The sequence below is a fragment of the Drosophila arizonae genome, chromosome 5 (assembly GCF_054131065.1).
Source record: "Drosophila arizonae isolate 15081-1271.41 chromosome 5, UAZ_ARI_1.0, whole genome shotgun sequence".
NCBI lineage: Eukaryota > Metazoa > Arthropoda > Insecta > Diptera > Drosophilidae > Drosophila > Drosophila arizonae.
Genome location: NC_142925.1, coordinates 18,121,893 through 18,143,702, shown reverse-complemented (window position 1 = coordinate 18,143,702; position 21,810 = coordinate 18,121,893). Strand labels below are relative to the sequence as shown.

The 21,810-nt window shown below is 35.5% G+C and overlaps 2 protein-coding genes across 7 annotated transcripts in view; one reads left to right on the top strand and one right to left on the bottom strand.

Annotated features, from left to right (window-relative positions):
• Positions 1–864: 864 nt before the first annotated feature.
• On the bottom strand, positions 865–2,124 carry LOC149268601 (uncharacterized). The gene is made up of 2 exons (XM_089471345.1): positions 1,351–2,124; positions 865–1,100 (listed from the first exon to the last, which is right to left on the bottom strand). The coding sequence occupies exons 1-2, from the start codon at positions 1,549–1,551 to the stop codon at positions 963–965; spliced, it is 339 nt and encodes a 112-aa protein (XP_089327471.1). The 5' UTR covers positions 1,552–2,124; the 3' UTR covers positions 865–962.
• A 24-nt stretch (positions 2,125–2,148) lies between these two features.
• pdm3 (POU-domain protein pdm3) overlaps positions 2,149–21,810 on the top strand; it is a 104,326-nt gene continuing 84,664 nt past the window's right edge. For 3 of the 6 annotated variants that reach the window (XM_089471338.1, XM_089471337.1, XM_089471339.1), the window contains exon 1: positions 2,149–2,892. The gene's annotated coding sequence lies outside the window, so the exon portion shown is untranslated. The remainder of the gene's footprint in view (positions 2,893–21,810) is intronic. The other 3 variants (XM_089471336.1, XM_089471335.1, XM_089471334.1) reach the window with 1 other exon arrangement.

Sequence of the window (21,810 nt, the reverse complement as noted above, 5' to 3'; positions counted from 1 at the left end):
CATATATACATATACTTACATCCATACAGTGCTTGTGATGAGTTTGAATGAGCTGATGGTTCCGACTGCGGATTGGCATTTTAATTATTAATTTCTGGGCAGCAGGAGCAGCACTCGAATCGTTTGGAATGCGGCGACAAGTGACAAATGGCGACTTTTGTAGCAAATCTCGTTCCATCAAAAAAGCAACAAATTGAGTTGGTTTCGCATAAGTGCAGCCTGCATAGGCAGTTAGACAGAAATATGAAAATCTATGCAAATATGTATGTAAGCAACTACATATAAAGTAAATCGGAGTGAGATGAGCAGATATTCCATGAGGAAATATGTAAAATTGTTTTAAGAAACTTTCTATGCAGCTTTGAAAATGGGTAAAATTAATAAAAACGCATGCGAAAATATAAAAGTAACTAAAATGTATTTAATATTATTTGTATTATTTAATTTTCATTCAACTCAATATATGCTTTATTTGGATGTTGCTTAAAGTTAGCTTCTTTATTTATCATTTATTATTATTATTATTTATTAGTTTAGTTTTATAGAATTCTGAAGAATTCATTGTATTGATATTTTAATTAAAATTTTTAATAACTTTTTAAATTTTACTTTATGCAAATTAATATATTTACATTTTATATATTTCTTACATTTCGAAAAATTCTTTAAAAAATAAATATTGCTTAAGTAAATTTAAAAAATTAATGTATATTAATATTTTTACTAATTTTGTAATTTTCATTCAGTAAATCATAAAAATATTTTTATATTTTTAAGCTTTTCAATAGTTTTCAGTAAATAAGAAAAATTAATGAAAATGTAAGTTTATTATTAACTTTTTAATTTTAATGCTACAATTTTTATTCTACAAAATAATTTTATATACTAAAATCTCTTAAATAATTGCGCTTCAAACAAAAAAGCTTAATCTTATGGGAAATTGATAATCGTACAAATTCCTTTTAGTTCATTTCCAATTGGATAATAAGTAAAATTTCGCCTGCTAACCAAATGGCATTGCATATATTAAGAATGCAAATGTGATTTTGCTGTTGTTGTTGCTGTATCGCTCGCAATGCACACCTCAAAACATTTTGGAACTAAAAAAAAGATTATAATATGTAAATATAAATTAGAATTCGCCAAGCGCACCCGCCTCCTGTTACCCCAGGTAGAACGCACTGGTCATCAATGCAGCCCCTGCCCCATCCCGATCCCCAGCCACAGTGCCAGCCCCTGCAACGATTGCCGGCCAAAAGCATTGAGAAGCAACAATAATTGCTCAAATTTGCGCTCACACTGCACGCGCGCGTTTGCTCTCAGTGCTCCCACACAGACGCTCGGACTCACTCTTGGAGCTTGCTCCGTCTCGTTCAGTCTGGGGGGCCGGAGCTTCGTCAAGTGCTGCTCACTTCTCCTGCGCCGAAAACAGTTATAAATGCTGCCCACGTCGCAGTCGCAGCTGCTGTTGCTGTTGCTGTTGCTGCTGCTGCTGCCGTTGCAGTCGTCGTCGGCAGCGGCAGCGCTCATTTGTGCGCTTAATGACGTCATTATTTTTATTTTAACAACGCTCGGCAGCGGGCGGGGCAGCGACGCAGTAAAATACGACAACGAGTGCGAGCATTTCAATGGTGCATGTTGTGTGTGCGTTGCTCCTGCGCAGTCGGCGGCGCTGCCGACGTTGTGCTCGCGTTTTGTTTCACATATTAGCTGAGACAAGACCACAGGCCAACCCAGCCACCCCCTCGCTCTCAGCCCAACCAACCACTCGCTGCTGGCGTCGACGTCAGTTTGACTATGTCTGGTTTTTCGCTCTCGCTCTCGCTCTCTCGCCCTCTCTCTCTCTCTCTCACTCTGTCGCTCTTTCTCTCTCCCACTCTCGCTCTTTCACTCAGTCGCTCTCGTTCTCGCTCCCTCGATGTTGTCTCGTGCTCGCTTGCTCCTCCAGAGGTTTGGGCCGTTTGCTTCGGCTTCGGCAACGGCTTCGGCAACATTTTTGTTTGCTCGTGTTTGTCGTAAGTCGTCGTCGTCGTTGTCGTCGTCGTGGGCTGTTGCTGCTGCTGTTGTTGTTGTTGTTGCTGTTGTTGTGGCCGCGCTTTGCTACTTATGTTGATGATTGTTGGGGGTCCAAGCGCCGTTTGTGCGCCACACGTTCATTCAGTCTGTGGACGACTTTGCGCCTGTACGTACCACTCACGCACCGTTACGCTATTGAGCGCGCCTATACCATACAGTCGAACGCACACTTACGCATACACACACTCACACACACACACAAACACTCACTCACACACACACAAACACACTCACACAGAGAGCAACGCGTGTGCATTTTTGCATTCCATTGCCGGCGTGTGCCAGGCAGCAGCATTTCACAGCTGCAACTGCAACTGCAACTGCAGCAGCAACCTGAGCAAAAGTATTCCAAAGATTTCGCGCGCGCTTATCTCAAGAAATCGTCGCGTGTGGCTCAGCAACAACAAAAACAAACAAACATTAATCAACAACAACATCAACAGCAGCAGCAACAACAACAGCAACAACTTTAAATTGCAGCATCTGTGTGTGTGTGAGATCCAAAAAGTGCATCAATTTATTATACAAACATAACTCTCGATCCCAGTCTGATCGGCTCTCAGTGCAATTTCCTTAAATATACTACAAATACTCTTTGGCAATATATCAAATTTCGGGCCTGACCTATAGTTCTTGTAAAACTTATGACGTGTTCGTAAATATCTAAGCCAAATTTATATAAATTATTCTGAATTAAAACTAAGAAGTGCAAAAATATATATAAACAAATATTAAGTGAAAATTTCTCAAAAGTTCCAGAGGAAAGCAAATTAACAAATATATTTCAATTCAACTTTAATACATCCAAGAAAACCGGTAATTAAACATTTTTTATTGAATATAGTATTAATGGTTAATAATGGATTAATTAGTAGAAATCCTAAGATTTGATTTACAAAATTATTATTTATTTAGGTTCTTTAACCTACGATTTAATTGAAAAATTATTATTTATTTAGAGTAAAGACTCGAAATTTATTATAGATAGCTTTCAGGCAAAATATTTAATAACAAATCTTCAGATACCAATTCGAATTATTTCCAATCTGACATGTCTTGCCGTTCCAGTTGGAACTCTTTTCTATTCAACAAATCCCAATTCAGTGTTAATTCAATATGATATATCAGATTATTTCTAACAAATCCTATTCGAATTCTTTCCTATCAGACAATTCCCAGTTGTTTTTTTTTATTTTTATTTTTTATTGAATATCGAGTATAATTTTTATGGCATCTGTTTCAAGTTAAGATTAATTATAGTAAAAAGTGATTTGAATTAGAATTTCTATGATTACATTTAGCTTATCTTAAGATATTCATTTAGATATTCATTTCTATAAATAAATATAATTATATCTGCATGCTCATACTTATTCTCAATGTAATGCAGATTTGTAAACTGGTTTGCAAATTGAAATTTATAAAAAATATGAAAAATATTTAATTGATTACTTTGAATTTCGAGTGCTTCAAACCGGCTTCGAAATAAAAAACAATATGTTTTCAATATAATTAAGCATAAAATTGCACAAGCTTAAATTAAATTGCTTCAACTGCAGCCTCAAGTGTTTGAGTTGTGAAAGTGAAGCGGTCGTAAAACTTTATGTTAAGCTATAAATAAAAATATACTTGATAATTTCGGCAATGGAACTTGATAGCGTAGTAAATTAAATTAATAAAAAATAATAATAATAATATTTTCCTCTCAGTTTTAATATTTGAATAAAGCAAAAGACTTGAGCCGAACAGTGTCACTTGAAATATAAAATATCTTAGGCAAAATCATTAGCATTAGCATTAACATTATCGTAGATCGCATCGAGAGCCCACTCTTCGAAATACCATTAGCAGCAGCCCGCTGGCTGAAGTATCTTCATAGTCAAATCGAAATGTGCTTCTCACGCACTTTAAGAACTGCAGCGCCAAATGCGCGTTTTATGCAAATCGTTGCCTTGACATCGTAGTGCAGTTTAATACAATAAATTGATGTGATTTTTATGCAATGAGATAAGAGCGTTAATAGCATTAATTAAGCATAATTTTACAAGCAACAACAACAACAACAGCAAGAGCAACAGCAGCGACAACAATTCAAGTTGCAACGCCGTCATTAACTCTCGGCTGCGCTGCAATTTGAGGCAGTCTGAAAATGATATAAGGAAAACTCTGCCCCATCCACACCGCCCAAGCACCCCGCGCACCCAACTGGCAAAAATAGACTCGGCCATCTAATAATAAAAGCAAATACAATAAATAATAATAAAGCAGGCAGCCAAACTAAACTAATCATATGTTTAGCGACGGCCGCAGCGCGGCCAATTTGCAACAATGAGCCGCTTAAATGTATCTGTGAGATACTAAAATAAAAATACTAAAAATGAGAGGAAAAAAATAAAATGAAAAAACGACAACTCTACACATAAATAGTTTAATGTGCTAAGCCTTGCAAATAATGCCACCCCACATAAAAAAAAAAAAAAAAAAAAAAAAGATGAACAAAAAAAAAACATACTTAATAGATATCTAAATATTACAATTGCCATTTGAATGAGTCGCGGACGTTTTGCAAAATGCGCGCGCGCCGTTCGCTTGTAAAATGTATCTGCCAGATACAATAAGCAGCAATTCACACCAACAACAGCAACAACAATGGCATTACTAATAATCAGTTTCATTCGGCAGTCGCAGCTAAACCTGCGCGTTACATTTTTCCCAGTGTGTCCAAGTTCCACAAATTATCATCCGTATCTGTATCTGTATCTGTATCTGTAGCTGTTGCTGTTGCTGTTCACTGTTCACTGTTTACTGTTGCTTTAGCTAGGCTACAAAGTATCTCCAGCTGTATCTGTGTATGGGTAAGGGGGCTAGACTCGAACGAGCTCCGCTTGCACTTTTGTTGCATTGTTCGCTGCTGCTGCCGCTTGGCTCGTTCATTTAATTAAATATAATTAGCTGCATTAATTGCAAATTAATACAGAGTTTAGTTTGCATTGTTGCCAAGTGGTTGGCAATGTCACATTGTGAGGGATGGGGGCTGCTGGGCGGTATGGGGGCGGTGCAGCACGAGAGCACATAGGGCAGTTTGGCCCGCAACTCGTTTTCCACGGCTCGTTATCGCGTAATTATTTAGTTGGCCGACTGTTTACAGATTCGTAGCACATAAATTTATGAGTATTATACTACTTAGTATTTGTTAGCATCCCAATGACATTCAGCGGAATCTAATTTCGGATTTTCGCTGTTCGGAATTTTCAAAATATTTGCATTTAATGAGTTAATCATTATTATTATTATTATTATTTTTTTTTTTTTTAATTTTTATTCTCGCCAATTAAGCGAATTTAGAATTTAACCATATTTTTGTGTGTGAGTATGTGTTTTTTTGTTTTTTTTTTATTAACTTTTCATGTGATCTCTAACAGATCGAAGGTAAAAAGCCGTCGGTGAAGTGTTTAGATCGAAATTAATATCTATAATAAACGTAAAATGTACAAAAATAATGAAGTTTGTTTTATATTTAAATCTATACAACTAAAAACTGTTTGAAGTGGCGAAAAAATATTTTAAATAATTTATTCAAAAGCTACGAGATCCCTTTATAATTGAGTTGAGAGAGAATGTCTAGCTGATAGCAAACAAATAGAGTTCCTAGAAATATTAGGCATATTATTCCATATAATTAATATTTATAGAAAATAATAACAATTTGTTGCTAAAATGATAAAGAATCAAACTTTATTTTATTAAAAAATAAGCAGAGTCTAACAAACAAAAATGCCAGGAAATATTCTATATAAATCATATATGTACATGTTTATACTATACAATCCATAAACTCTTACTACGGTTTACAAGTTCAACAAGCCCATAAAAAAATGAATTTTTTTTATGTCTGCCATAGACGTAAACGCATCTAGTCATATTGCAAGTAAATGTTAATGCTAATGCTACTTTACATGCAAATAGCCTGATTAAAATATTTAGAAAACATATTTCTGATGATATTGCGCATCATCAGAGAAATCCATTAAGAGCGTATGTTGTTCCCAAGTTTTTAATGCACAAATTGCTGCACGAAAAATTACAAGGCGCAAAGGAGAAGAGAAGACGAAGAAGAGGACGAAGAAGGCAAAAGCAGCAACAATTATTAGATATTAAATTAAAATTAAAAGTTGCTGTTGCTGTTGTTCTTGTTGTTGTTCAGGTTGCTGTTGCGGTTTTTTTATGACAAACGGATGACGAACGCATAAAAATGCTGCAAGTGCGGCACAAGAAACAGCAAAGCAGCGAAGCAAACATTAAAAATAACCAAAAGCCAGCGGCAATTGCAATTCGCCTGCCTCCAACTGCATTCAACTGTTGCCCCAGCCCAATCTCCCCCTCTCTCTCTCTCTCTCTCTCTCCGCCTGCTCACGCGACGTCACGTTGTCACTTTAAGTAGGCAAATCGTAAAAGCCGCCAACAACAAAATAAAAGATTGCAAAAAACAAAGAGAAACAAAAAATAAAAATCCAGCTAAAGAAAAGTGCGTAATTATGTGCAGATATTTTGGCATGCAGCTGCAGCCAAACCCGCCCACCAGCTAATGAGCACTCCCTCTCTCTCACTCCTTCACTCCCTCTCTCTCTCTGACTTTCTTTTGAGTTCAGTTGCCCAACCTGGCCAAGTGCACGAGTCTAAACAAAATTAAGAGAATAATTACGACTCGTAAATGCATTGAAACGCACGCAAATGAGACGCTGTCAGCGGGGAAGCAGCAGGAGCAGAAGGAGGTGGATGAGGAGGCGGATGGGGGCATCTTGAAAGGATTTTCGGCTTTTGATGTGCAGCCAATTGGCAGGTCGGAGCGCTTAATGCTTTTCTGCCTTTGCTCTTTACGGCCACAGCGAACAGGAAATGCATTTCAATTAGGAAAAACCCATAAAACAGACGTTAAATTGCATATACATATATTACTGATGAGCAGCAGCAGCAGCTAATTTACTTGATATTCTTTGATTTAGACCTGAAGTTATTACATGAATAAAATAAGTGTTATACATTGAAAGGGCGAGCCTAATGCAGTACAAATTATTTTATAGAGGTTTAATTTTTCATTATTTATGTTTTATTTGAAATCTCTCTTGATAGTAAAATTTATACTAAAATATTAAGTAAAACATTTCTTAAGACAAAATTGGAATATTATTCTGCGAAGTCAGAAAGCAAGAAATTACTTTTAAGAGGAACTATTTCTTATGTAAATATTATTACAAATTTTAAGTAAATATCATAAATATTTCTAGGGAAAATATTCAGGATACTAAGACTTGAAAAATTCATTTATTTATTTAAAGTTTTTGCATCAATTAACAAGGTGAACCTGACAATAAATGTTATAAAGCACAAGGCTATATAACAAATCAATAAAGGGCCAAAGAATATCAAATTTAATGAGCTGAGTAAGATTGCATATTTAAAGAAACTTTTAGAACTAATTTCTCTAATATATTTTGTAATATTTGTTTAATGTGTGTTATAGTAAAATTATAAAAATTGAAAAACATAAATTGAACTACATTTTCAAGATTAAAATTAATTCAGTTAAAGAAAATGTTTCGCTAAAAAAATAAAAATTTTAAAATAACGATAATAATAATAATAATCATAATTAATAAATAAATAAAAAAAATAAAATAATATTAATAATAATTCACAAACTTGAGATTTTAAGAGTAGCAAAAAAGACAAATAGGGCTTCCACTGCTTATCAATACTTTTTATACATCAATTTGAGTATCCACTACCGTCCTATTATAATTTTCCCCTCTCCTTAAATTTTTGCACACCTTCAGCCATAATTTGCCAAAGAACTTTTATCTTTTCTTTTTTGCCTTAGAATTTTAAATAATTGTGCTACAATTTTCACGTTTTCACATTTTTATTTTAGCATAGCAATCTAGTTGATTAATGTAAGCTCATTCAACATACTATATGTAATTTATTAATTGAGTTGAGTCTTGGTTCAAATCGTGCCATCCACATGCCACTCGCATGCCCACACGAAAAATACCAAAAGAAATTCACGATGCGACGATCCAAAGTGCTAAATGCACAGAAAGTCCACTTCTACACGCTCATTTAATAATGAACAATAATGAACAGTAATAATAATCAACACAAAACGTGCAAAGAGAGAAAGATACGCACACACACACACACACACATAGAGAGATGCACGAATACACACGCAGTTCGCAAACGAATTTTTATCAACGAACGCGCATCATTTCAATTAAGAAAATGTCACAAGTGTCCAAATGGAAACGGCACACGGGGCCCCGATCCTCCTCTCTCTCTCTCTCTCCCTCATCTCTCCTGCTCACTCTCTCTCTCTCTCTATTCACTCTCTGACCATGCGACGATAAACACGCAAAGAGCAGCAAAAGCAGGCGCTCTGCTACGAGAGGAGACCTTCTGTTCATCTTGATGCGCACTTTCATTTCAACTAGCGCCGGGCTGCGGCCCAGCCCCTGCTCCTGCTTACATTGCTTTGATCCATCGCACCCCCCCCCCCCCTTCCTCCATAGCCATTCCTACGAATCATTTTAATGGCTTAGTTTTTGGAGCCATTTTCTATAATTAATGCGAATTGTCACACGCTAGCAAAAGCGAAGAACGCTAGAAAAATGCCTTCGATTCGCTTGCTCTCCTCCAATTCATTACACTTACTATTGCTGTTGCTGTTGTTGTTGTTGTTGTGGTTATTATTATTGTTTTTGCTCATTCTTAATTAGTAATTAAATAATTTATGCTCTGCGTTTTCACTCCGACGCATTCCAGCAATGAGCGAGACCTTAAAACCCAACATGAAACAATAATTAATTTTTGGTTTTCTAGTTTTCTAGTTTTGTTGCGTTGTAGCCAAAAAGTGTTTTGCTCAATTAGTAATTAAAGTTGTTCATAGGCCATTGCGTGTATCAAAGTGCCCAACGCACTTGGTAACAGTCCAAAGCGACATTCCTTTGGGGTTGATATACCACTTGCTTGATGGATGGCTGGATAGCAGATAAATGTCATTGATACGATAGCGTTTTGTTCACCAAAATCGAGATCGTTGGGTCTACAGCTAATTAAAAGTTCACCATTAAATAAAGAGCTAGAGAGAGAGAGAGAGGGAGATAGAGTGGGAAACCTATAAAATTATATACAGGCAATAAATACTAACAAAATACTAAGAGAAATTAAAAGTAATAAAAGGCAAAGGATTCCTAATTGGGTTGCAATCATTTATATTCTTTAAAAAAATATATAATGAAAATTTGAATATCACAATTATCTCCTCATAGCGAGACAGAAAAAGAGAAGGACAGTGAAAAAATTAAAAAATATATAATTGGTAATTTTTAATAAAAAAATATTTAAAAAATATAAATTTATAAAAAAAAAAGAAAATAAAAAGAAAATAAAAAAATATGTATTAAAAGTAAAATAAATAATTTCGTAAAATATTTAAGAAAATTTTTCTATTTAAATCAAAATCAGTTCCTTTTATAGAAAACAAAATATTTAGACAGAAATCTAAGTTAAGAGTCTTCAATTAATTCATAAATGAGTTCAATAAACTATTATATTTAAAGTAAGCATTAAGAAATATACATATATAATGACGATTTATAGATCAACAAAGCATTACTGCAACAATTTTCCCATAGATCTTTCACTAAAGCAACACACCAATAAACATCAAAATAAGATTAGCAGTTTGAAAAATAAATACAATAGAAATAAATTTAATAAAAAGCCCTTAGTGGAGCGCCGTTATACGCCGACCCCAATTGGCCAGCAGCACAAGCTGCTTAGCCACTTTAGTCATAAAAATGTAACACCTGCTTATCTGCAGTGCAGCTCCACACTCCGCCCTCCTCAAACTGACAACGGCCCGGACCTTAGACAAAAAACCCCCAAACTAAGCCACAAGCAAACCCAAAGCAACCGAAAACATTTCTCAAACGAGAGCGCTGGGAAAAAATGTATATATATACATACGCTTTTGGGGGGATGATAAACCTGACCTAACCCCAACTGGAGCTGGCGCAAATACCGTAAAAACACTTTACGGAATTTCTCAACGCCTGGTAAGCCATGGAACGGGCGTAAAATCAACCCCGAAACTTAACCAAAGTAACTCCAAAGCAAAGTCGTTAAAGTCGCCGACGGCAAAAGGAAACTGCGAGAGGAAGAGAGAGAGACGGCAAGAGAGTGTGAGAGAGTGGGCTGGGCTGTGCCAAAAATCTTTAAAAACATTTAACGGATTTGGGGCCCGGTTGGCTTTTTGGGGGCGTTTGGCAATGTTTTCATTTTACATGCATTATCCTGGCCACCAAAGTGTTGACATTAAAATAATAATTTTAATTGCTTCAAATAACACAAAGTCCGTTTATTTTTTTGCTGCTCAACGACTTTGACCCTTGCAGATCTCGTTTTATTTTTTTTACTCTTGGCCAGGCATGTGTGTGCCCAAAGGATAACGTGAAGGGTCCTGTGTGCCTGTGTGGGCGTGGGTGTGTGTGCACTCTATGTGGGTCTATTTAAAAACACAAAGGGTAATTAACATTTTTCTTGCCCTGACTCGGACCGAAGGATAAGCAGCTTGTTCTGCAAGCCCAAAGTCCAAATGAGCTGCGGACTGCAGGATATGCTTATGCATAGCTAAAAAAAAAAGGACCGCACATTACGACTGGGTTGGCTTTTTTTTTTTTTTTGGTTTTTTGTTTGCGGTTTTCGCATTTGGTTTAACTTGGCTGGTGGCAAAGCCTTTGGGGTCTTCTCGGACTCAGCGCGCGTGTGTGTTTTTGTGTGTGTGTGGCTGCCTTTCAACACCTTTAGTAAAGCGTGAATTAAGTGCTTGAGATTTTGCAACACTTAATACAAACAAATTTGCAGTGTGACCCGTGCCCTCATTGCATGCAACATGTGGCATGCTGTGGGTCACTTTCTATCCTCTCTTTCTCCCTCTCTCTCTCACTGTCCCTTCTCTGTCTTTTTTCATTATTTCGTGTCTTGCAGTTAATTGCGCAATTAGCTGAACAGTTGTCCATAGCATGTGACGACTGCGACATGTCTCATTAACTGGGCAGATGGTAGCTTCAGCCTCTCCTCCCCCGACTCGCGCTTACTTCTACAGATGTATATATGTACATGGCCAGTAATACTGTGTCAAGAGGAGCGACAGTTTTAATTGCGTTTAATTAACAAAAATTAAACGAAAAAAAACAACACTAAAATCGTGAGACGAAATTGACAAAACAGCAACACGAAAAGGGGCCTAAAAACAATATAGTATTTTCTTTGGACCTTACCTTCGTAAGTTTTCTAAAAATAAATAAAATAGCCAAAGGTAATGAAGGAATTGGGCTTTATGTTATAGGGTTTTATGGCAGTATATTAAATTTGATAAGAAATTTAATGAAATATAATTTTTGAAAAAAAAAAAAAAAAAAAATACTAAATAAATATACACAGAAATTTATGAAAAGTATTTATTAAATATACAATACAAAATTCATATAACACTTTATGTAAAATAAATATGTATAAAAATATATAAGTATATTAAAATATATATTAATATAGGAAATATTAAATAAATAATTTGATACTTAAATATTAATTTGAATATATACTACAAAAAATCTATTTGATTATATTTTATGAATACTATATATTTTTATTTATTTACTTTATTAATTTTTTTTTAAATATTATAAGTTGGCTGAAAAGTTGTTTTTAATTTAGTTTTCTTTTTAATTTAACTATTTTATTTTATTTATATGAATTTAATTTTTTTTTTTATTAAAATTTTTATTTTAATATACTTATTTTGTTTTATTTATAGAAAAGTAAAAGTATGCCATTTTTAATTTATTTTATATAAATTATTAATTTACTTATTTTAGATAGATATAATAAAATTTTTTAATTTGCAGCCTGAAATATTTGATCTTCTGCCAAATTCATATTTGATCTCAGTTCCCTATATTTCTGATTAGTTTTAGCTCATTAATTCTAATATGTCGCCCCCAACACTTTCGTGTATGAGCTCTGACCACCTTTAATCAGTCATCTCTCACATTGTAGCCCCACTGACCACATTCGTGGTTTGGGCCAGCAGCTGTTTGAGGGCGTGCGACCATCTTCTGCTCTGCAGGCTCTCGGCCTGGCCAGGGGCACGATTAACTACATAAACAGCAGCAAACAGTAGCCTTAATTGTTTCGCACTTAATCAAAATGAGCAGCAGCAGCAGACGGGAGGGAGGAGGCCAGAGGGCGTTGAATAGCCGAGGCGGGTCTATCCCGCAGACGTATCTATCAAAGGCTGACTCGACTATGGCAAAATGTTTAACCCAAAGTTGCACAAAAGCGTTTCGTAGATACTGTGAAGGATGTAGTTGTTGTACGTGTTGTTGTTGTTGCTGTTAAAAAGCAAAAAATTGAAAACTAAAGAGGAACTTGGGGCGCACGCCAGTCAGGAAAAGGGACACACAGCCAGAGGACAGACAAACGACGACGACGACGACATCAACACCCGGGCAATGTGAAAAGAAAAACGTTTTATGAGCTCATTCACAAAAAGGGACAAACACACAGACACACATACACTCACACACACACACTCACAAACAGAGAGACAGAGCCACAAAAGGAGCTGTTTCGCAGGACAAAACAACCTGTTGCAGATTTCAGCACAAATTTGCCAAAGTGCCAGCACTTTTTTCCACAGCAGGCAGGGGCTGGAGCTGGTGCTGGAGTTGGAGCTGGGGGCCTTGACTGGGGCTGCTGCTGTGAGGAGTTGGGGCACTGGCCCAAGTCGTATGCCAAAATTATATGTTAAAACATCAACACGAAGAAGGGAGCCTTGTCCATTTTGATTTTCTTTTCTTTGCTTCCATTCCTTTTCTTTTTTTTTTTTCTTTTTGCCTCTTTTGTGTTAAAGTTTTGTTAGCGCGGCGAGGTGGGTGAAATCTTTTGGTGTCCTGCTCTTTGAGCTGCATGCCAAGTGTCTGTAATTTTTCTTTTAGTGGGTGTTTTAATAGAGTTTTCCTATTTGACTTGCTCTGTGTGTGTGTGTGTGTGTGTGTGTGCGTGGGTGTGCAGCACTGTGGGCGTTTAAGTGCGCCTAATGGGCCACTTGAATGCTGCCAAGTGGCAAGTTGAGAAATCAGTTGGTGGCTTCAGCTCGACTCTCTGGCAGGCAGGTCTGCTGTCAGGAGCTCGGCCATATGAACTGAAATTGAAGCTGAAGGTCAGGAACTGTAACTGAATGACTCAGGTACTAATACACTTTGCCTTGACAGCTACAATTGCCTTTTGAAGTGGGCTCTTTACAGTGGAGTGAGCTGCTGGCCCAGAGGAGATGTAGCTTACGTTACTTTATAGCAATTTTAGGCCGAGTTCTGCTAACTCTAAAGGTGCTATGAATGCACGAATCGAAAGCCGAGTGCATTCATAGCATGCTATGAGAAATTATATAAATATTAGGGGAGAGTCATAAAAATAAAACTATAACTATATACTATATAAAAAAGATATTTAAACAAACATAAGAGAAATGGAACTCTAATTAACTTATTTTGAAAATTTAACAAGTGTTCCTTATATTTAAAGATTTTCTATATATACAAATAATTATAAAAAAAATTTATCTTTTAAATTTCTCAGAAAGAATTATTTGAGAAAATTTAACATACATTAGTAATCCATTTGATTTGATTGAACTTATTATTTTATAATTAATTCTATATATTAATATTTATTATTTGATTATTTATTATTTATGTATTTTTAATATTTGATCTATAAATTATTATTTATATTATTATTTAAATAAATTTTTAAAATATTTAAATTATTAAATTATATTTTTTACTATTATTTATTAAATATATATTTTTTATTTATAATTATTATTTTTTATTTATAATTTATTATTTGTAATAGTTATTATAATATATTATTTATTTTTTATTTATTTATTATTACATATTTCATATATATTTTTGATATATAACTATTATATATTAATTTTATTTTTATACCATTTATTGTTTTTCCCCCCCACTTTTTTCCTTTTTCCGAGTGTCAACTCTAGTCTCTATTAATAATTCCCTTAACAAACATCGTATCTTAACTTTGGTTGTATTTTGCTTATCTTTGTGTTTGGAGTTTTGCTTTAACGCGTTTTCCAGCTGCTTTTTACGCTAACAACAACAACAACAGCAACAGCAGCAACAACAACGACTCCAACACTCGCGTCTGTCACATTAAGACGACAGCAGCGTCGGCGTCGTCGACGACGTCGACGTCAGTGTTGGCGTTGGCGTTGCGCATTGGCAAAGCTGAGCGCCTGCTGCTCTTAGCCAAGTAACCCAGCGAAGGCGCCGCCGCCTGTTGCGCCAAACTGTTGGCCAACTCGAGATACAGTTGAGAGTCGGCCGACCGGGCGGCATCGCACAGCCATGGCCGTGGCCAAGACGTCTAAGCTGAGGCGGCATTTGAGGTTTTAACAACTTTATAAGTTGTTTTCTTTCCTCGTTGTCGTTGTTGTTCGTGTTGCTCTTGTTGTTGTTGCTGTTGTTGTTGTTACTTTTTGTGCGCATCTTCGTCAGGCAAGTGACGTCACGTGCTGCGGCGGCTGCTGCTGTCGATTTTTCGCACGCTTTTGCTGCGCTGCTGTTATTGCGGCGACGGCGACTCGGCGTGTGTGCGTGTCTGCAAGTGTGTGTGTGTGTGTCTGTGTCTGTTCGCCGTCATGTGTGTGTCGAGTGTGTTTTTCATACAAACTTAGGCGTAATCTGTGCAATCTCCCCAAGCGTCGCCGCCTTCCATTCATGAACTTTGCTTGCTTCATTCATAAGCAAAACAAAAACAAAACAAAAAAAATATAAATAAGAAGAACACACAACAACAACAACAACAACAACAACAACAACAGCAGCAACAACGACAACAAAAAACTAGCGCCATTTTTGGCGTCGCATTCGTGCCTTATTTATGGTTTGTTATGGCCGACGTTCGATTGATGTGACCGATTAGCAGGTCGAAGCAACCAGTTACAGTTACACAGCCACAGTTTGGCACGACGAAGGCAAAAACTTATCTAAATGGGCGCCGGTCGTTTATTACATGCAATTACTGGCGCACCACATTGCGTATAAGTAATGCAAATTGTCTGCGATTGCCGTGCTAGCCACAAATCGACCGACATTTCATTACTGCCACCACTCGCCTTATAATTTACCATAATTTCCAAATGCAAAAACAATGCCAAACAATGACGTCGACCGTGTAGATCGCAGAAGAGTACAGCCGAATGAACTAATTCTAAAATTCATAAATTGCAGGGGTTAACGCAAAAGAGGAAGCGAGAGGATCATCATATCGTACATCTCTCGTTCTCTCTCTCTTTCTCTTTGACAAAGGTGAAATAAATAGTTTATATAGTAAAATATTTCGTGTCTTGATAATACATAATAATACAGAACGAATCGTAATCCTTTATATTTAAATTTGTATTATATTGATAGTAATTTTATTAATAATCAATGAAGTTATATAACTCAATTATATAAATTTGTAAAAAAAATAAAATAAAACAAGTAAGAAAGCTCTAGTCGAGACTGCTCGACTACGAGATCCCCTGAACCCTTGGAGTGCTAGCTATTTCAATAATTTTTCGCGTCTTTCAGCTTACACAAGAAACACACACACATACACAAACACATACACACACAAGCACCCACGCATAAACACGCATGGGCTGCAGTGTGCGCTTACTATGAGAACTTAATTGTTTAATAACTTTTTTTGTGGACGTACGATCTTCATGAAACTTTCAGATTATGATTATAACATGAATATGCATGTAATTGCCAAAGCACAAGTCTCTAGTATTTGAAATACGCGTTTTACAAAAGTGAGGGTGAGGGGGTGAATTTAGAGGTGGGGGGTAAATTTTAACAAAAACCGAAATTGTATAAATTGCATATAAGCATATATAAAAAATTTGGAGACTCTAGCAATAAAGGTGTAGAAGATATAATTTTATAACTGGTTTTCGATAAGGTTTTTCATCGATAAAAAAAGATCGGGATGAGTTATCGAATTTTAATGATAAACTCGATATCCGCGCTGTAATTACGAACATTTTACAAAAAATTTGAAGTCTCTAGCTCTTATATCTTCGGAAATCGACGCGTTCAAACATACGGACAGACGGACAGACGGACAGACGGACAGACAGACAGACGGACAGGGCCAAATCAACTCAGCTCGTCACCCTGATCAAGAATATATATACTTTGTGGGGTCTGCCACGCCTCCTTCTGCCTGTTACATACATTTCAACAAAACCATTATACCCTGATTTCCCATTTTCAATGGGTTCAGGGTATAAAAATGTTTTATACAATTCAGGCAATTTTATTCTTCCAATTTATTTAAATACAATTTTCTACAGATTTGCCAAATTGATGTTATTTTTCATCCAATAAATATGTTAGCCAAACCAAGCCACATGCCAAAACTCTAATCAGAATTCAAAAATTATTTATTTGAATTTTTAAAAAATTAAACTAAAAAAAATTAATAAAATTTCTTAAATAAATTTGTGATTTTTTCAATTCATTTAAATAAAATTTTTAAACAGATTTGCAATATTTAAGTTATTTTTCATTCAATAAATATGTTAGGCAAGTCACATGCCAAAACTCTAATCAGAATTCTAAAATTATCTATTTTAATTAAAAAAAAAAAAAAAAAAAAAAAATGAAATAAAAACAAAATAAAATTTTTTATATATATTTTTGATTTTTTTCACTTCGTTTAAATACAATTTTTAAACAGATTTGCCATATTTATGCAATTTTTCATTCAATAAATATGTTTGCCAAACCAAGACACATGCCAAGAGTCTAATCAGAATTCCAAAATTATCTATTTGAGTTTGGAAAATATTGGCACAGTGCATTGGCGCTTTGGCAGGTTGGCCGGCGACGATAAGCGGGCTATAAATTTACACAAAAGCAAATTTATGTGACTTATTTTACTTATTCTCATGGTCCCCCATATATATACACGCTCCACTTAAGGCTGTAGGAACAGTGCTGCTGCAGCTGTGTCCCCAGGGTCGCAGCCCAATCATGGTCACATAATTATCCATTGCGTGTGTTTATTTACAATAATTAAATCTGTCAAGCTAGCAAATGTATTTCAATTTCAATTGCCGCTTAGCGCGTTGATCATTTAGAGAAAATACTTGGAAAGGAAAAACTCAATTACAACAACAACAACAACAACAACAACATCAACTGCATGGGCGCGTTGAGATTTGTGATTGGCTGGCAGCTGGAAGGCAGTCGGAATGCTGTCGCCGTTAATTGGGCAAATTATTCAACTTATTATTAATAAATATGTATTGTGCTTTTGTGGTTTATTAATTGACATTATTGCCGGCCGCAACGTCAGCATCGAACACTTTCAATTGCGTCATTTGTGACGCGTGAGACAATTAACTAAAGCAATGCAAAGAGCATCCCACAAATAGAGTTTGAGAGTAAACATCGATTAAATCGAAGATTTTTTGGGGCAACTGAAATGCGACTGAGATAATTAGAAGAGCTTTGCTTTGCGAGAAAGTGAATTTTCTAGATTTTTATTGCAGTTATTTGACAGTTATTGCAGATAGTTCTTGTAAAATAAATTGGAAATAATTTTATATAAGAAATTTAGTTCCTAATCAGATAGTATATTAGAATCTATTTGATTTTATATATAAATTAAGGAATATATATTTATTTATTGCAATAAATTTATAAATAAATTTTTGCTGTCGTTCGCAGTTTCCTAAATGACTTTCCAGAAGCAAACTATCTTAATCTTCTGTTAATCTGTAAATTAATAAATAAATTTTATAAATCCAGCTTCAATCTGCTATAAATACAAAACATAAAGTATTTATTATTTTATTTTATAATTCGTTTATATTTATATATATTCAAATTACGAATTCTAAGTGTAAATTTCCTTTATATTATTATTAGAATATGTAGGAGTTGGTTGCATAAAAGAAATTTTATGTTTAGCTAATGAAAATAGATGCATAGTTAAATTATAAATTTAGGGGAAGAACTTGTCGAAAAGTTTTGTGTTTCTTTTAAGATAACATAAAATATATTTAGTCGCCCTTTAAATGTTACAGTATATTATTTTTCAGTGTATTGAAATCTCATAAACTCATGTCTTTACTCTCTCCGATCAGCTACCTAAGTAATTTTAATTTATAATGCCCCATTGGGACTGAGACGTAACAATGAATTGCAGCAGTTAAAGGTTGCATTCAACTAGAGCTATGGCTTCTCCATCTCTCTCTCTCTCTCTCTCTCTCTCTATCTCGCTCATCTCCACATTCGTATGTATGTGGCAGCAGCATCTGATATTCTAAGAAATCACCACCACATCATCAGCAATGATCATCATCATTGTCATTATGATCATCATAATAGGAACAAAGGCAGAGCACGCACATGACACTTGAATGTGTACAAAAATTAACACATTTAAATGACTTTCATTAAAAGTTGATTAATATGGCCCTGATTGGTTATGAGCTTTGGTTTGTTTATTTGTATTTTTTCTTTTCCCCCATTTGAGGCTCGTTTTGTTTGCTGGTTTTTGCTTTCTTTGGCTCATTGGCGTCATTTGCAGGCCCCTTGGCTCAATTATTGTCGCATAAATTGAGCATTTAGTGTTTTTCACTGATTTCGATTTTTATTAATTTACGTATTGAGTGGCCAACGACGATTTTATTTTATTTATTTTTGTTATTGTATGCTGATTTCCAATCAGAGAACTAGCCACACATAGCCGTATGGCCATACACACACACATGAGTGCCGCATTCTCAATATTTTTCAATGAGACGTAATTTAGACTCATTTAAATAAATATATTTCGTTGATTGGCCATTGCATTATTATTATGACGATGATGCCGATGCCGATGCTGATGTCGATGCCGATGCCGATGTCGATGCGGCCGATGTTGATAATGGCCAAAGCAATTGCGATAACGAGTTCAATGCAAAGTTATTTAACCTTTTAATAAGACGAAAAGTTGGTGATGTCGACGTTAGATGATTATGTTAAAAATATAAAATAAATTATATATAAAGTTTAAAATATAAAACATAAAATATAGTTATAAAATATAAATATGAAATATAAAATATCCCCCTTACAAATATAAAAAAAAATATAAATACTATAAAATCTACCCTATATCTACCATCTAAATTACCTTCCCCTTCCACTCCCCTTCCCTCTCCCTCTCCACTCTTTCCACTTACCTCTCCCCTCTCCCCTCTCCCCTCTCCCTATCTCTCCCCTCCTCTCCCCTCTCCTCACCTCTCCCCTCTCCCCTCTCCCTCTCCCCTCTCCCTCTCCCTATCCCCTCCCCTCTCCCTCTCCCCTCTCCCCTCTCCCCTCTCCCCTCTCCCTCTCCCCTCTCCCCTCCCCTCTCCCCTCCCTCTCTCTCCATCTCCTCCTTTCCTTTTTCTTTCCCTTCTTCTTTGTTTTCCCTTGCAAGTTCTTATTAATATTCCCTCTTTAATTAAAGCTCCTCTGTTACTTTAGGCAGCCATTAGAAAGTCAGGCGCTCGCTATTCCGGTACAGTTGCCTCCGTTTAGCTGGGGCGATTGGGCAAATCGGTCTCATGCATTTATGCATAAGTCGGGGCCGTCACGCACTTAATGAGTCGCTGCGGCGACTGAACCTGCGCAACTGCGGGCGATAGCGACAACAAATTGGCGCATTTAATAATCATTTACGCTGCGTGTATTTGTGGCTGCTGCTAATTTCTTGCAGGCGTTGTGCGCAAGCGTGCGCGCGCACTTTCAAAATTGTCCTCAGCCATGGCTAACGAGGAGGTGCGAGCGAGACAGAGACAGCTGGCACGCATGCGTGCAGGCCCCTACGGCGTTGCCATACCGCCCAATTGCTGGGCGTCTCTGGCTGTTGAGTTGGTGTCGCATTGCAGCTCCCCGTCGTCGTCGTCGTCGTGGTCGTAGCCGTTGCCATTGCTGTCGTCGACGTCGCGTAATTTACATTAATTGGCGCTCCGCGTCATACATATAAATTTTTTGCGCGCCTAAACTTTAATTTCATGCGTACCATTTGATTTTAGCTATTTGCTGTAGCTGTTGCAGTTGCCACTATGAGCGCAAATTGCAGGAAAGTGCAACGACAACGGCAACAGCAACACCAATAGCAACAGCAACAGCAACAGCAACGGCAACAACATTAGCTGGCTGCACACTTTTAGTGAGCAGTGTCTGCGCTGTGCACTGGGGCGTTTTGTGGGCTCATTTTGGGAATGGATATGTGACGCTGCGGCGCATATTTAGGCATCTAGTTATAGGTCTTTGCTGCAGCACAGCCAACGGCATTCAATTGGCCTGCCTGAGACATTCTCCTCAACGGCAACGGCAACGGCAAAATATGGCTAATTGCATAGGTGGGCTCGAAAATACGATTTGAATATCTTATGAAACATAATTATTATATAAGCATTGGCTGTAAACCAACAGATAATATGCTGATTGACACTTTAAATATTTTAGTGCACTAACTGTTATATCTCTTCCTCTTATACAACATTTAGATTATTAGATTTCTGCAAGATATTTAGAGTTAGGCTTGTTTAATTTTAGTAAATATATCAATGATATATTTTATTAACATATACATATTCTATTTTATTAATATATAAATATTCTATCTACTTCAGAAGATAAATTAAAAATCACTTATGTGTAATATTTTTTTATTTTTTACATATCTATGTATTATACATATAAATATATATTTTTTTAATTTATTTTATTTCATTATACAACAGTTTTTGCATTTATGTTGAGCTACTTTTCTTAAAAAACATTATTCAACATTACACAAAATTTTTTACTATACAATATATTTATATATATTCCTTTTTCAAAAAATCTAATCGATTTTGATATATTCACATGCAACAATTTTTATAATAATAATAATAAAATTATTATTTCTTTTTTATTTTTATTTATTTATTTATTTTTTGTTATGTCTCATCGATTTTTTAAATTATGTTTAATATAATATATTTATTTAATAATATTTATTTAATATATTTAAATTATGTAAAAATATTTATACTCTTCTTTTTTGTAGATTTTCTGCATAATTTTGTATTTATTTATTTTTATTTTATGGCTACAAAGCAAAACTTAGCTCTAATTGAACGCTGACTTAAGCTTAAGCTTTGCACTAAATGGCATTTCGCAACACTGGCGCCACTTATACAAGCAAACCGTTTTAGAGCACTACAAAGTCTATATATATATATATATATATATATATATATATATATATTCCCCATATAGTAGTGCTGTTAGTTGTCTGCTTCTCGTTCAATTAATTAACACACTTTCACAGCGCATTTCTTTCTTTCTGGCGACAATTTTTGTTGACGTCAATTTTATTCGTTGCTGTTGTTGTTGCTGCTGTTGTTGTTGTTGTGTGCTCATTTTACTATATCATCAGGTCAAATCTCAATTAACAAATATAACGATTTTGCTGTTGCTTTCTCGCTTTCTACTCGCCACATTCGCCATTTTCTGACTGCTCTTGCTGCAATTTTGTGTTTTTGTTGTTCTTGTT

Bases quoted from the DNA above. Each gene is read 5' to 3' on its own strand.
- LOC149268601 (XM_089471345.1), bottom strand. From the start codon at position 1,551: ATGACGTCATTAAGCGCACAAATGAGCGCTGCCGCTGCCGACGACGAC. The intron at 1,101-1,350 runs GTGAGTCCGAGC...TCTTTTTTTTAG, and splicing joins AGACGGAGCAAGCTCCAAGA to TTCCAAAATGTTTTGAGGTG.